The following is a 17,134-nucleotide window of genomic DNA, read 5'->3' as shown; positions in this document are numbered from 1 at the left end:
TTTAATAAATTCACAGAGATGTGAAACTATCACCACTATCAATTTTAGGATATTTGCATCACCTCCTAGAGAAATTCTTTACCCTTTAGCTATCATTCTATTATACTATTCCTTGCTCAACTGTCCCACCAAGCTCTAAGCAATCACTAATCTACTTTCTGTCTCTATAGATTTGCCTGTTGTGGACATTTTATATAAATGAAATCATAAAATATGTGGGTTTTTGTGACTTGCTTCTTTCACTTAGCATAATGTTTTCAAGGTTCATACATGCTATAGCACAGATAAGCACTTCATTCCTTTTTATGGCCAAGTTATATTCCATTGTATGGATGTACCACATTTTGTTTATCTGTTCATCAGTTGATGGACATTTGGGTTGTTTCCACTTTTTGGCTGTTATGAAAAATGCTGCCATACATTTGCATAAACATTTGTGTACAAGTTTTGTATGGGTATATGTTTTTCATTTCTCTTGAGCACATAGGAGTGGAATTGCTGGGTCATATGGTAACTATATTTAACAGTTTGAGGAACTGCCAGATTGTTTTCCAAACTATCTGCACTATATTACATTCTCATGTTAATCTTTAAACAATTTATAAAAAAATGTTTAAATCGAACACTTTATATACATAATAACAAAACATTCAAACAGTACCAAGGGCTACAAAATGAAAAGGGAACCATACTCTCTATATATTGCAAACAGCTGGGTGGCTGACACCCTGCTCTGGACCACCAGGTGCAGAGGCTCACATTGTTTTACACACCTAATGCCTTTAGGACTGAATATTTTAGGAAGGGCAAAGGGGAAGAGATGGACTGAATGTGTATTCTGAATAATCTTTTATATCATTAAGCTCTTTATTCACATCTTATTTCTTCAAGTTTTATAGAACTGGAATTACTGGTTGAAAGGGCTTTTTTTTCAAAGGCTTTAAAAATACATTCCCAATCTGCTCTCAGAAAAGGTTGCCCCAATTTAAAGTCTCTTCAGCGCTGAACACCCATCTCCCTGTACCCTCGTCAGTAGACTAGTACTGTGTATTACCGTTTTATATGTATCTTTCTATTTGCCTGTTCCTTAGGCGCAAGGAGTCTCTTGACAAGTTGTCTATTCCTCGACGCTGCCTCTAGAAATAAGAAGGGGTCCTTTTCTTTATTCGTTTTCTTACTTCATCTCCATCAACGTGACTCGGTCCGTGGGCTACAGTCACCCCAGCGGAGGAGACCGCGTGCCGACCAACTGGGTCCAGGTCACCTACCTTCCCGGTGGGTCCACCTGGGTGCCTCTGTGCGGCAGAGGGCGCGGTGGAGCCAGCGCCAGACCCCTCCCCCAGGGTAGCGCGCCGCGCCCCGTGACGTATTTCCGCGTCATCTGCCGCCGAGGCGTGTTCCCATTGGCTGCCAGCGAGGCAAAAGGGGAGGAGCCGAGTGGGAGTGTGGAAAACGCAGCAGCCCGGGGCGGGGGGGCGGGGGGCAAGGCTTCCCCCTTCCCTATCCCTCCCCACCCCTCCCCCGCTCTCCAGTCCCTCTGGGACTACTGCGCCGAGTCGCTTGCAGCGCGGCAGTGGCGGCGGCGCACTTTCCCGGGCTGTGGCTGGAGCAGCGCTGTGGTGCGCGCCCGGCGGGGCCCCTCGACCCCCGGGGACCGGTGGACTGAGGGAGAGCGGGAGGGAATCCCGGGCTGCGGTGCTGCGCCGGCAGGGAAGCCCTTCGGTTTCCTGTGAGCCGAGCAAGTAGGGCGGGGGTCTCCCGAGACCGCCACTGGCCCCTCGGCCCTGACGGGACCGCGCAGGGCGCGCCCCGCGAAGGCAGCCCCCGAGCCCGCGGCCCTGACTTGGCCCCGTGCGGCGGGCGCGGGGCAGCGCAGAGGGAGGAAGCAAGAGGGGCCGCCCTCCCCTCGGAGTTGCGAGCGCCTTCCCCGGGTCCAAAATGCCCAAGAAGAAGCCGACGCCCATCCAGCTGAACCCGGCCCCCGACGGCTCCGCGGTTAACGGGACCAGCTCGGCGGAGTAAGTCTGGGGGGAGGCGAGCACCGGGGCCGGGCTGGGGAGGCCCGGGCGCAGGAGCCGAACCGGGTGTGCGCGGCGCGCGGGGCTCCGCTCGGGTTGTCACGTACGTCTTGGGCTGCTAGGCGCAAGGAACTCCCGGCCGCCGAAGTATCGGTGACTAAGCACTGATTGTGCGTCTGACTCAAGACCAGTCAGTGGACCCAACGAGTCGCGATGTCCCCATCCCCACCCCTTTCCCGACCCTTTCAGCCACCCCTGATCTCTGTCATTTTCCTTCTCCCTAAAAAGTAAAAACCGGTTCATCGCCCACCCCTACCCAGCTCTTTCCCCCCAGATCCTCTGCAATTCTGGCCTGTAACCGGGAGAAGGGAGCAGATGTCTTGGAAAAATTAAGATCGCGTCTGCGTCTTTGAGACCAACTCGGTATAGAGTGTGGAGTTGGGACCTGTGGCAGTCCTTCCTTCGTACATGACACCTGTGGGCTGGGAGTGCCTAGTTGCGGCCGCTGCCTGGCCAGCGGGGGCGAGTGTACACCGACATCACAGTGGATTTTCGCTTGTCGACTTTGGGGGCTCTCATTCCTTGGCCTTCCTGGAAACTCTCTTGTCTCGAAGGGAGCGGTTTTTCTTTTCTTCATCTGACTTTTTATTCATTCATTCATTAAACAAATCTCATCAGTGTCTCTCCTGTCTGTTCCTTACTTGACCATAAGCCCTAACTTCCGACCTGAGACATAACGCCATGGTCTTGGAAATCACGCACAAGGTGCTCCATCTCTGCAGCTTCCAGTGTTGCTCACAAACCAGTACTTTGTTTCATTAAACAATGATGCGGCTGTTTCATGGATGTTTCTGAGTTCCCACAACTCTTTTGCGTCCTGGGTAAAGGACAAGACTGTCTGAGGGAGGAAGACCCGGCGAGCTGGAGAAATAAGCAGAAAAGATTTAGTTCTTAATCTCTTACCTGCACACTGGAGACTTCAGGAAGCCAGCTGATGAAATGAATAGATTAGGCTTGGATTTTCTGCCCTTTGGTGATTTCTGTAACCTTCCTTTGACTATCTCAATTTTAATGGTCTGGGGACCTGTTGGCTTGGTGGCTCTGTCCATCCCTGTAATGATCACAAGGCCAGTGGTGGACAGACCTGTGATGTGAGCTCAACCACATTCCTTAAACTCCCTTTTTTTTAAAAAAATAATTAATTAATTTTTGGCTGCATTGGGTCTTCGTTGCTGCGCACGAGCTTTCTCTAGTTGTGGTGAGCGGGGGCTACTCATTGCGGTGGCTTCTCTTCATTGCAGAGCACGGGCTCTAGGCGTGCTGGCTTAGTTGCTCCGCGGCATGTGGGATCTTCCCAGACCAGGGCTCGGACCCTTGTCCCCTGCATTGGCAGGCGGATTCTTAACCACTGTGCCACCAGGGAAGTCCCCAAACTCCTTTCAATACCGTAGTGTCTGTTTTGCATGATATTAACTTGTACAGGTTAGTGGATTACTTTGCAAAGATTGGTTCAGTTTTAGTGTACAGTATTTTATCCCCTTAAAATAGTATGAAAGCCCCCTAGGGCAGGGAAGGACAGGACAAATTTTGAATGTTGTGGCCTGATCATCGTGCTCCCGGTTGATTTGGAGGAGGGTGCTGAGTGGAAGTACCTTCTGTTGTTAATTTGACACCACTGCTGTGTTCTTGCAAAGGGGAGGAGTTTCGTTACAAGAAAACAATACAGGGAGGAAAAGAAGAAACTCCTGGAGTTGGTGGCAGATACGCTTGGGTGGGACTGGGAGAGTCTAAACAGTGGTTAAGAGGTTGGATTCTGGAGTCAGGCTAAGTTTGTGGTTTTGTGACTGGGGACAAATTTCTCTCGGGCTAAGGTTTAGTTTTTTCATCTGTGAAAATGGGTCTAATGATAGAACCTATTTAGAGTAGTTGTGAAGATTAAATGAGCTAATAGTAGGAAACCTTCCATGAATGTTAGCTCCTGGTACCTTTGTTACTGGGTAGAGAAAGCTGAAGGAAGCTAGAAGGTAGTTTCCAGTCCTGGCGGTGAATATGTGTGTTAAGGTGCCTTAGCTTCTGGATAAACGACTCTCCCTTGCTCAGTTTTCTGTGCCATGTGCACCTACCTCCATGACTCATTGCTGTGTTACAATAGGAGGCATCTTTGTGTAGGCTGCCTGAGACAAACAGGGACTGTTCCCCTACGTTTCCTGCCACTAATGGGGGGAAGCTGTATACATCTACATCTTTAACCTTTTTCGAGCAAAGCTGATGTACTCACGATTTCTGTGATTAGACCAGGGCACAGTTTTGAACATTATCATACAGTGTAAATGAAAGAAAAAAATCCATTGACATTAAAGAACTCTTGGTACTAAATACGCAAGGTTGTTTCTCTGTGGCTTTCTGGCACCTTGAGACTGGTCTCTAACATAGCACTTACCCCTTTCAGACAGAGCTGGGTTATGTGGGACCTGATGTCTATGCAAGTTCTGGGGGTCCTTGAAGAAAAAGAATGCAAAAATGTTTCTTTTGCAAGTTTGTAAAAATATATGAGCATATTGCAAGGGTGCTAAGTTAGAATGAAATAAATTGGAAATGAGATCATATCATTTCCCTGTTTAAAATGTTTTCATGGTTTCATTGCAGTTAGAATAAAATCCAAACTCCTTATATTGGGCTATGAGCCTGCTGCTATCCCCCTCCTGCCTCCCCCGCCACTCCGTCTCTTTAACCACATTTCCTGCTGCTTCTTTCCTCCGTTACAGTGGTCCTCTTTCACTTCCTCCATGGGATGGTCCGTACTCCCTCCAGACCCTTGCACATGCTGTTCCCTTTGCCTGGAATGAATCATTCCTTCCTGTTCCCAAGCTAGGAAGGAAGCAATTTTCACCTCTCTGCATAAATGTCATTTCCTCAGAGTTGTTCACAGACCACCTGATCTATAGTAGGTCTCTCTTTCTCATGTCATCTGATTTTTTAATGACGTTTCTTCACTGTCCATAATCTTTTTTAGGGTATTTTAAATATTTCTCTCTTCTGTACATCATAAACTATAAGCATAGGACTGCCCTTTTTGGATTCACTGTTCTGTAAGTAGTACCTAGAATAGTACCTGGCACATAATAAGTGCACAAATGTTTGTGGAGTGAATCAGTGAGTGAATGAAATTTCTAATATTTGCACGTGTTTAACAAACCTTTTAATACCTTTTCATTTTTTCTCTTAGTTTCCCTTTTACTCTCATTCCCCCTTCCCCATTTCCCTTTTTTTCCACAGGCACCATCTCACCCACTCTAGTTTATTTAATATATGGTCTTATAATTCCACCCATTTGTTGGCTATATGTGTGCCTTTGGGAGGTATTCAATAGATAGTATCGTTTTGTGTGCTTAGAGTGCTGAATGACATTGTACTATTATTCAGCCTTAAAAGAGAAGGGAATCCTGCCATTTATGACACCATGGATGGACCTGGAGGACAGTATGCTAAATGAAATAAGCCAGACACAGAAAGAAAAATACTGCATGATCTCAATTTATATGTGAACCTAAAAAAGTGGAATACATAGAAGCAGAGAGTAGATAGGTGGTTAACCAGGGGTGGAGAGTTGGGGGAAATGGGGAGATGTTCGTCAGAGGATACAGAGTTGCAGTTAATAGGAAGAATAAGTCTAGAGATCTAATGCTTAGCATGATTACTACAGTTAATAATACTGTGTTGAATACTGGACATTCGCTAAGAGAGTAGATTTCAGGTGCTCTTGTCACACACACAAAAAAAATAGTAACTTTGTGAGGAGGTGTGTATGTTAATTAGCGTATCTGAAATAATCATTTCACTGTGTGTATATTGAATCATCACGTGCAACTTAATTATATTCATTTTTTATTAAAAATCCTATTGTGCTATAAATCTACAACAGTTGGGATAGACTAGAAAATCTCAGTAGTTTGACATGCTTGCAGGTCAGTGGGAGGCTCTGTTGATTGGATTCCATCAGGGACTCAGGCTGTCGACGCACCATGTCTGAAATATGCTTAATGAAAAGGGAATCTTGTGAAACACATTCTGGCTTTTAAAGTTTCTGCCCAGGAGTGACACATGTCACTTTTGCTCCCATTTTTGTAAAGCAAGTCACCTGGCCACGTTGACCTTCAAAGGGGGCAGGGGCCTTCTTGGAAGGAGGATAATCAACAATATTTGAACAGAAGCAATGACCACCCTAAACTTTTATTTCAGTTTCTTTTTTTTTAACCAAACACCATGTTTCTGTGCTCTGTTCATGCTGTTATACGTGTATCTAGTTCATTATTTCTCTTGGTTGCAGAGCAGTCAGTCTTGTGCATGTACCACATTTTACTTATTATTCCCCTAGAGAAGACAATTGTGTTGTTTCCAACCCCTTGCTGCCTCAAACAGTGCAGCCATCGCCATCCTTGTATGTGACTCCTTTTGGACTCTTGTAAGAGTTCCCTGTGGAATGTACTCAGAAATGGGATTGCTGAGTTTTAGGGTACCTTGCCTCTCCTTCCATGGTAAGGCACATAATTAATCTCTTTCTTTGTGTTTTAAAGAACACTTTTAACCTCCACAAGGAGAAGCGTGAGTGAGCCCTGAGTAGAATTCGTGGTGGCAATGCAGGGTACTTCCCGAGACTTCACTTTTTCTTTGACCTTAGGCAAGTCCTTTGTACTTTCTCTCTTTTAGTTTCCTTATCTGTAGAGTGAGGATGAGAATGGTCTACCAAATCTTTGCCTTAGTGGCCTAGAAGGCCCTGCCTGATCAGGTTCTTAGTTTTCCTCCACTGTCCCCTTCACTTATGTGCTCCAGCCATGCTGTTCTCTGTGCTGTTCCACAGTCGGTTGAGCACATTCCTACCTCAGAGCTTTTGCTATTCCCTCTGCATAGAATGCTCTTCTGCCAAATACCTACATGACTTGCTCCCTCACTTCCTTCAGACCTCTGCTCAAATGTCTCTTCACAGAGACCATCCCGGATCACTCTAATTATAGCACTCTCTGTCATGCTCTACTCCTTTATCTTGCCCTGTTTTTCTTCATAGCACTTATCACTAATTAATGTTGCATTGTCCGTAAGTATTTATCTGTACCTCATCCCGCCCCCACTAAAATGTATGCTTCATGAAGGTGAGGGCTTGTTTTGTTCCTTGCTCAGTGAGTAGATCAGTATCTGGCCCATAGAAGGTACTCAGTAGATATCTGTTGATTAAATGATTGAACCATTCCTACCCTGAAGGAGTATCATGAAGATTAAACAAGATAACACATACAGAAGTGCTTAGAAGGCCATATGGTACTGAATAAACAAGAAGGTGCATTGCTTGGCCTTGGCGGCATCCACAGCTTTTGGACTTGGGGCTGAAACCCTCAGACTTAATTATTGCATTCAGAGCATTGTTCATAGCATCAGCAGTTTCTGCTACGTTTGTAGGGACACACATCTGTTAGTGTGAAGGTCCTTAAGGAAGGGGACAGAAACATTGAGACAGGTTGTTGTGCTTTTGGGGGATCTCTTACGGCCTTACCTGGGATGTACGTCGTGATAAGTAGAAGCTTTTGAAGTGGTTTTAACTTATTTTGTAGTTCTGAACTTGGATGCTTCTACTGGTTTGTTGCTGCAATAACTAATACTGGCACAGTCTTTTGAGAGCAACTTCAGGTGAAAAGTAGGGCCAGCTGAAGCCCATGTCCTTGGGAAGAATGTCTCTGCTGTTGCAGCAGATACAGAAATGGCAAAAAGGTTCATCAAGATGACTTAGCCCAGGGCAAGGAGATGTGTGCGGTGCTTGTTTGAACATAAACACGTACAACATTTTACTTTCTCTTACTTATGCATCTTTGAAAGAAAGGGAGAGAATACTTCAGTAGAGCTACCCATCCAGCTCAATTTTTCTCTGCCTGATCCCTTTATTGTCCTCCCATCGCCCCAGCATACTGCTTCTTACCTCCGTCTGGTCTTGCTCACATGGTTTCCTTTGTCTGGAATGCCCTCCTCCACTTTCCTGTGTGATTTTATTTTTGTCTTGTATTTGCCACCACACTTTCAGTGAGGGGAGGGACCATGACTATCTTGTATACTGATATTTCCCCAGCGTCTAGCCCAGTGCCTGGAATGAATGAATGCTGCCCATATTTCAAGACCTAGCATAGAGTTCATCTCCCATGTAGCCTTTTCTGAGTAACTCCATGCTATTCTAGGACCTGAGTTTGAGACTTAGTTATGCTACTTCTTAATTGTTGACCTTTGGCATGTCATTTAACTTCACTGAGGCTTGGTTTTCCTCATTAGTAAAGGAAGGATGATAATATAACAGACCTGTGAGGGAAGGCGGGCAGGTGAGCATCATCCAAAATAACGTGTATGAAAGCACTTTATGATTGTTGGAATGCTATCCAAATGGGAAGTGTAGTTAGTGGTGCCCGCTTTGGTTTCTTCCTTCTCAGCTATTACCTTTTGTTCTTAATACCAAATTGCAAATGTTGATAAATCATGTTGATTTGGACATTTTATATGCTGCCTGTTATTTAAAGTTTAGCCCAAACCTGCATCTAATCAAGCCTTGAGATCTAACTTCCTGTTTACAGCAAATACAAGGATGGAGAAACAAATTAAATGATACCAGGAGGAAACAAGCATACAAATTCAGGATGTGGAACATTCTCAAGACAACTGACCCAGTCTCTTTAAAAAGTCAGTGTCATGGGGGGAAAGTAGAGGAGTGGTGCTGTTTGAGAATTAAGAGACTAAGGAGACATGTCAACCAAATATAATGCATGAATCTTGGTTGGATACTGAATCAAAAAATGTGTAGCTGTAAAATGAATTCTTGGGACAATTAGGGAAATTTGAGTAGAGAATTATGGTTAATTTTTTAGATGTAATAATGGTATGATAATGAAGGAGAATGTTGTTGTTCATATTTGATATGTGAAACTTACTTTGAAATGGTTCAGGAAAAAAATACACACACCCACATGGTAGATAAAGCAAACAGGGCAAAATTGTTCACAGTCGTTTAGTTGGTTAGTGTATGAGTTTCGCTGTTCTATTTCCATATTTGTGTTCGAAAAAAATTCATAATAAATTTTTTAAAAGTACCCAAGGATTAAAATTCATCCTAAGCCTATGCCCCTTTGAATGTTAACTCACATTTTCTCTCTCCCCTTTTGTATTCTGGCCTATATCGTGTAACAAACATCACATTAAATGCAATATCATTTTGAAGTCATATGCTTTCTTACTCTCTAAATGTTCCTTATGTGTGGGCTTCCCTGGTGGCGCAGTGGTTGAGAGTCCACCTGCTGATGCAGGGGACATGGGTTCGTGTCCTGGTTCCGGAAGATCCCACATGCCGCAGAGCGGCTGGGTCCGTGAGCCATGGCCGCTGAGCCTGCGCGTCCGGAGCCTGCGTGTCCGGAGCCTGCGTGTCCGGAGCCTGTGCTCCGCAAAGGGAGAGGCCACAGCAGTGAGAGGCCCGCGTACCGCAAAAAAAAAAAAAAAAAGTTCCTTATGTGTCTTTTTTTCATTAATTTGATTATTTGGGACCATACCTTTTAGAACCCTTGGGTCTACATCACTACACTCTTAATATAGTAAGTCATTATTGGTAGCTTGGAAAAAAACAAAATAATGTTTAAACAAAACAAACCACAACCAACAAAAAACCCTTCGTTGCGAGTTTCCTTCAGTCTGAATTGGTAGTTATTTCTACCACATCCATAGGAAGCACAGGTCAAGCAATGGTGAATCTTTCTGACATGTTGAGAAAACCTGGAGAACCCACAGACTGGGAAGAAGATGAGGTGAGCCTGAGAAGAAAGCTTAGTGTCCCAGTTTTGTTTCCTTTATTCCCTTCCAGAAGTTGCCAATTTTGAAAAAATCATCTTGGTCTCTTTTGGCCACTTGATTGTGGTTTTTCTTCATGTCCTGTTCTTTGCCTGAAAGCCCATGAGAGCTGTTTGAAGGCTCAGATGCCTGTTTGCTAAGTTAACACCTCCCAGAATGAATTTCTTTTTTTTTTTTTTTTGCTGTACGCGGACCTCTCACTGTTGTGGCCTCTCCCGTTGCGGAGCACAGGCTCCGGACGCGCAGGCTCAGTGGCCATGGCTCACGGGCCCAGCCGCTCCGCGGCATGTGGGGATCTTCCAGAACCGGGGCACGAACCCGTGTCCCCTGCATTGGCAGAAGGACTCTCAACCACTGGGCCACCAGGGAAGTCCCTCATTTTTGTTTTTAAAAGAGCAGGTGTTTTCTGAATCCTAGTGCAGGGCCTACAGCTAAAAATGCTGATCTCTGCCTCTCATTTCTTGGTGAAGCTCCCAGGGGTATCCTGCTTTGAGTCAGATTAAGAAAAGGTTACATGGGGGTTGAAGAAAAATCGGATAAAGAGTGATTTCTTTTCCCCCCAACTCCTTTTTGCATATTTGCCTGCTCAACTACAACTTTAAAAGAAAATTGAATGTATCAACAGCTTTTTAAAGAAAGAACCTCAGACATTAAATTTTCCAGTTTAACTTTTAGTTATTCCATTATATGCATATATAGATGGCTGTGATCAGTTGATGGGTCTCTCCTCCCCCCCATTTTTACACATAGACTTAATTCTAATGCTTGTCATTTATTTTTGGCTAAAGAACAGAATTTGATAGGATTTGGCTTCACAAATGACACTGTTGATTAGGTGGCTTTCATAATTTTATTATTTATTGTTATTCTTATGAATGTTTTAAACCCATTTGTTTTGTTCTTTGAGATTAATTCATACATAGAATCAGAGGCAATGAACCATGTTACCGCTTTTGTTACATATTAACTGAATATGTTCCATAAAGAGATAGAACCAATTTATAATGTATGTTTGAACTGGTGCCTCAAGCTTCAGGAAGTTGGTTTTATTTATTTTTTTAAGAGAGGGAGGACATATTACAAGCAAATGATCCTCATTTCAGTCCCTTCTTTTTCTTTCTTTTTTTTCCTAAATAAATAAATAAATAAATTTATTTATTTATTTTTGGCTGTATTGGGTCTTTGTTGCTGTGCGCAGGCTTTCTCTAGTTGTGGTGAGTGGGGGCTACTCTTCGTTGCGGTGCACGGGCTTCCCATTGTGGCTTCTTTTGTTGCGGAGCATGGGCTCTAGGCGTGCAGGCTTCAGTAGTTGTGGCATGTGGGCTCAGTTGTTGTGGCTCGTGGGCTCTAGAGCTCAGGCTCAGTAGTTGTGACGCATGGGCTTAGTTGCTCCGTGGCCTGTGGGATCTTCCTGGGCCAGGGCTTGAACCCGTGTGCCCTGCATTGGCAGGCAGGTTCTTAACCACTGCGCAACCAGGGAAGACTTAGTGATTTTTTTTTTTGATAGTTTAATAGGACTCCTCCTCAGTCTGCTTTACTTTAATTGTTTGCCAGTCTGTATTTTTGAAATGGGATTATTTTCTGTATTTCATCGATTCAATCTAAACTAATATTTAATGAATGCTTACCAAATGTAATTTGCTATGCTGGATGCTGTAGGTGGTAAGATTGTCTTTGCCTCCAAGGATCTTACAATCTTGTATGGGAGGGGAGGGAGAGGTTGCAAGGACAAAAGAAGAAGGAAACAGATGGCCGCAGAGTAAGAAAAGTGCCCCAGGAGAAGAGGTACAAAGAAAGTACTGTCAGAGATCATTGAGAGGAGGAAGAACGCACATCCAGTGGGGAAGATTAGGAGAGCCTTCACAGAGGAGATGACATTTGAGCTGGGTCTTGAAGGATGGCTAGGATTTCCATGGGAATGGGGGAGGGGGGCATGGCAGGAAGAGAGCTCAGGATGAGCAACTTCACACAAGTGGGAAAGCTTGGGATGTGTGGAGGAGCCGGCAAGTAGTTTAGTGTGCTGGGTGCATCGCTGCGGGTAGCAGGAGATGAAGCTGGAGAGGTAGGTGGGATGGTTTTGTGGTATCAGCTGAACATTTTGAAAAGTTTCACGCAAACTTTTCTTCTCCTCTGACTGTTCTTTAATAGATACATCTATATAGCTTTGATGTGCTTTGTATTTTATTTATTTTTTGTTAGTTCATGTCTTTTATTAGCCAGTACACAGTTACTTGTCTTCTGGTTTGTTGAAGCAATAGATTAGTGTGCTTTGTATTTTAAAGTTTTATAAATTATGTGGCTACTACATTGGCCCATTACAATGTTTTCCTTTTATATTGTATTACTTAGGAAAAAATATTTTTTTATTTTGCAAAGCATGCCTTTTGTATGGTGTAGGCTACTTTTCTTTAGTATTTAGACATCTATCATCATTTCATAACTAATAGGAGTATGGGGCTTCATTTTCTTCTAGACTTTTCTGCCCCTTATATGGTCCCATCTAGGATTAATTAATGTTCTTGGTGTGAGGTATGAGTCTATGTTAATTTTTCTACATAGTGAGTTCTAACATCTTCATGGAGTTTATTAAATAGGATTTTTATCTGTTGTATTTTCAGGTTTACTTTTATTTGGTCTTTATGGTATTTTTATCTCTTTCTAAAATTTCTTTTTAACTCTTATGTAGTTTTTGTTTGTTTGTTTTGCGGTACACCGGCCTCTCACTATTGTGGCCTCTCCAGTTGCGGAGCACAGGCTCTGGACACGCAGGCTCAGCGGCCATGCTCACGGGCCCAGCCGCTCCGCAGCATGTGGGATCTTCCCTGACCAGGGCACGAATCCGTGTTCCCTGCATCGGCAGGCGGACTCTCAACCACTGCGCCACCAGGGAAGCCCTCTTATGTAGTTTTGATAGTCTTGTTTTTTTCCCTTTTCGTAAATTAGGTAAGGTTAAAGAAAACTTCAAAAATTGTCATGGTTTATCTTTCCATTTATTAATGTCTCCTCCTCTTTTCCTGCTATGGTTTTATAGTTTCTTTTGAATAACTCTCTTGTGTCCTTAGTTAATATTTCAAATACCTAACGTTTTGATGCTGTTGTGATTGAACATTTTTAAATTTGTGTTTTCCATCTTGACTGTGGTTTGGTTTGTATGAATTGTTTATATCCTGCAGCTTTTTAAAATTCACCTGTTATATCTAGTAATTTTTTTTTTTTTTTTTTACTACACTGCGCGGCATGCGGTATCTTAGTTCCCCGACCAGGGATGGAACCCATGCCCCCTGCAGTGGAAACACAGAGTCTTAACCACTGGACTGCCAGGGAAGTCCGATATATCTAGTAATTTTTTGATTGAATATCAGTATTTCTAGATTTACTAGTGTCATCTGCAAAACATAACTTAATTCTTCCCTCTCAATACCATTTCTATTTTATAGCCATCTCAGCTTGCATTGCTCTCAATAGCAGTTCTCATGTCCCAGGGGACCACTTTTAAGTATAATGAGGCTTTGCAGGGACCTTCTGGGCCAGGGGCTTTTCTGCTCTCTCCAAGGAGTCATGAAAATAGGAAGCAGCCGCCCAGGTTTATAGAAGCAGAGCCTGTTAGGGCTGGATGGGACCTTACAGGTCCTCCAGCCCTCTGACTCCTTTTGCAAGATGAGGAAACCAGACCGGGGGTGGGGGGCAGCGGGGAGAACTTGCTGGGAGTTCACACAGCTGGAGTGGAAGAAGGTGCTTGTACTTTTATCCCAACTCAGACATATTTTCACTTGGGATGCTTACTTGGTTTGAAAATTTTCCAAGTTTACCTGACACTGAATTTTGGTAACTTTACCCAGTATTCTTAAAAAATTTTAAAAACCTCTTTTCAAGTAATAATCTGAAACACACTCTCCTAAGGTTTTTTAGGGAAAAGGGAATGAGGAAATGGGGGAAGGAAAGGGTATTTTATTTTAGTCCAGGATCCTTAGTAGGAAGGCCTATTTTTAAGCTTCATAATGTCAGTTTTTAAAGCAGTGGTTTTCAAAATAACCACAGACAAAAGTCCCTGTGAAATGATCACCTTTCTAGACTTGACCTATTTTGAGTTTACCTGTTACCAAGAAAGGTTCAAAATGTCAAATGCTTTTTTTTTTTTTTTTTTTTTTTTTGCGGTACGCGGGCCTCTCACTGTCGTGGCCTCTCCCGTTGCAGAGCACAGGCTCCGGACGCACAGGCTCAGCGGCCATGGCTCACGGGCCCAGCCGCTCCGCGGCATGTGGGATCCTCCCGGACCGGGGCACGAACCCGTGTCCCCTAGCATCGGCAGGCGGACTCTCAACCACTGCGCCACCAGGGAAGCCCTCAAATGCCCTTAAGTGCATTTACTTTTCAGAAAAAATGGAACAATTGAGTTGAGTGAATGATCCACATGAGTTCAAGATTCCAGTCAAATCTTGAAATTTGGGGAGTTGTGAGAAGATAAGACTAATCAGTCACATTATCGTACTTACAGGTTGTCTGGATCCAGGTTCATTATATTTCTTTATTGAGTTATAACTTACATATCCAGGTTATTTTTTAAAAATTAGATTAGACCCTCACCACATTTGAGAGTTCAGAGTCGAAATTATTTGCCCTGTTTGATTTCATATCATCCTTCAGTAAATAATCCTTCAAGAATGTCCTTGTTGGGGGAGGCCTCAGAAGTTAGCCAGAATTCCAAGCTAACTGTAAACCTATTGTCTAATGGCTTACTCAAATCCAGATCGAAATCCTACCAAAATGCTAGCGTGTATTTCAGCTCTTCTCTCTCTCTCTCTGAGTCTGTGGAATGCTAGAAAAACGAGAAGAGGGTAGTTTAACATCCCAATAATTATTAACAATAGAAAATATATCCTGCTTATCTTAGCATCCATTTGTGTCCACTGATAAAACTTGGACATTGGAGCCACGGAAAAGTTCTATTCACCAAAGGAAGGACCAGTGGAATATTTGGACCAGGTTCATAGCACATTATATTAGTTTAGATAGACAGTGCAACAGTTTTATTATTTTACTGAAACACTCCTTCTAAAATATAGTCTTTTGCCTTGTTTTATTTTGGTAACTAACGCTGGGTTAGCCATAAATTTAGCTTGCTGCATTTTTATTTCTGAGTATTCTAAATCACTGAGCAATTATAAAAAAAAAGTCTTAAAGCATTTACAAATAAAAAGCTATAAAATATTGACTAGGGGAAGTCAAGGGGAGAGTTAGTGAGGAAAGTACCAGAAACCACTAACAGGTGTTTTGGCTGCACTGAACAAAGTTTCAGCTTGATAGGCAATCAGGGGGAAGGGTTTTGTGAATTCCTGAAATGTGAGGTGGAGGGGACACAGGGTAAGCGGAATTCAGCAGTTCCGGAGGCACAGAGGACTTGGGTACTGGAGGCGCGCCCCTAGCTGAGGATCTGGAACAATTCCTGAGCAAGTAGCTTTCTTGAAAGACAAGCGCTTCATCTGTAGGACCCAGGCTTGGGGTAATGAAGTATGGGTCCTAGATCAGGAAGGAACAGTAGGATGAAGGCAAAAGACATGAAACTTATCCCTGAAGGAAATGATAATTGGAAAAATTACTGTTTATTGAGGGCGTATCTGATCTATTTTTATCCATTGTCTTGAATTTGCACTAAAAATCTGCGAGAAAGTTCATAATATTCTATTGTACAGATAAGGAAAATGAAGTTTAGGGAAGTTAAGTAATTTGCACAAGGTTGCATAACTAGTAAGTGGTGGAACTAAGTTTAGAACCCAGGTCTGTCCTTCTCTAACAGCCATGCTTTTCCCACATAGCCCTCCAAAGATTGCATAAAATGCTGAAGGTCTTCTTAGAGCTACACTCACCCGACCTATAACCACTAGCCATATGTAGCTATTTAAATTTTAATGAATTAAAATTAAATAAAGTTAAGAATCAATATCTCATTTACACTAGCCACACTTTGAGGACTCAGTGGCCATGTGTGGCTAGTGTTTACTGTATTGGACAGAGCAGATTACAGCATTTTCATCATTGCAGAAAATTCTATTAGCATCTAGAAGTCATCCAATTTTACTCTTTTATTATTTTTGCCCCTTTATTTTGCAAAGGAGAATATGAAGGACAAAGGAAGGAAGTAACTTGTTCAGTGTCATACATTTAATTAATCCAGGCCTTTGGACTCGTTGCCTGGTAGCTTTTCCTATGTTCCACCCTCTTCCTTAAAAAAAATTAGCAGAATAGAGATGTGCAAAAGGAGTGACCCTTACTCTTTGAGCTTTGCCTGGCCTTCAAACTAGATTCTTCCTCCCAAAGTACAGTCCTGAGTTTTCCCAAGTTCAAAGGGCATGTTATTATTAGTTTCCCCCAGGGAAATGAAGGATGTTTGTTGGAAAGGAATTCCATGCTTAATGTATGAAATAGCACTTTGATTCCCCTGGTTCTTTCTCTGCCTTCCTACCAAGAACTTCGTAATTGAACGTGCAGCTGCCAACCATTTGTCTTCCAAACAAGGCCAACTTCAAAACAGTTCAAATGACAGAGGTATATATACTTTGAATGCCAGCAGCTGCTTGTTATTTGCTGTTTATTCCAATGACATTTGTGTTAGGGTCAAATAGATTTAGATCATGACCAGAATTACAACCATAGATTTTTAACTTGTATGTTTAGAAGATTAAGATGTATTAACGTTCATTTAACTGATATTTGCTACATATCTAATATATACCAGGCACTGGGCTGAGAGATGGACAAAAAGTTTTGCTGAAAATTGGAAAAGATGCCAATGTTATTATGACTGAGTTGAATGCATTTTAAATATTCTGAGTTATATTGTCAGTATTTGCTATTCACATATCTACTATTTAGTCCTAAAATTCAGTAAAAGCTCCAGTTTGGATCATAGCTTTGAAGTAAAGTGAAGAATCACATGGGAATGTCCTTTTAGTAGATGCTATTAAAGACATTTAAATTATACACTCCGGTGTTTAAATGATAGTCTAAAGTGTATGTGTGTGTGCTTGGGGGATGGGCATGTGGGAACAAAACCAAGGCATTGTGCTGGGGTAATATTTTTAGGAAGCCGAAATGTGATGTTTGATTTCAGTCTGACTCATGGCTTAGAAAGTTGTCTTTCAGAAACTGAGAAATGAAAGTTTTGGGCTTTTTCCTATAGAAGTGTTAAAGTCACATTCATGAGTATGCTCAGAGAGATTAAAAGCAAATCTGAATGTTGGCAAGGTGTCCAG

The 17,134-nt window shown here is 42.8% G+C and overlaps 1 protein-coding gene across 1 annotated transcript in view; it reads left to right on the top strand.

The window, feature by feature from the left end:
- Nucleotides 1-1,065: 1,065 nt before the first annotated feature.
- MAP2K1 (mitogen-activated protein kinase kinase 1) overlaps nt 1,066-17,134 on the top strand; it is a 78,272-nt gene continuing 62,203 nt past the window's right edge. The window contains exon 1 of the mRNA XM_059057836.2: nt 1,066-2,018. Coding sequence (XP_058913819.1) covers nt 1,939-2,018 — 80 coding nt within the window. The 5' untranslated portion in view covers nt 1,066-1,938. The remainder of the gene's footprint in view (nt 2,019-17,134) is intronic.

The sequence above is a fragment of the Kogia breviceps genome, chromosome 3 (assembly GCF_026419965.1).
Source record: "Kogia breviceps isolate mKogBre1 chromosome 3, mKogBre1 haplotype 1, whole genome shotgun sequence".
In the NCBI taxonomy this organism is placed as follows: Eukaryota; Metazoa; Chordata; class Mammalia; order Artiodactyla; family Physeteridae; genus Kogia; species Kogia breviceps.
The sequence above is the reverse complement of the archived record's forward strand: the minus strand, read 5'-3'. Positions and strand labels throughout refer to the sequence as shown.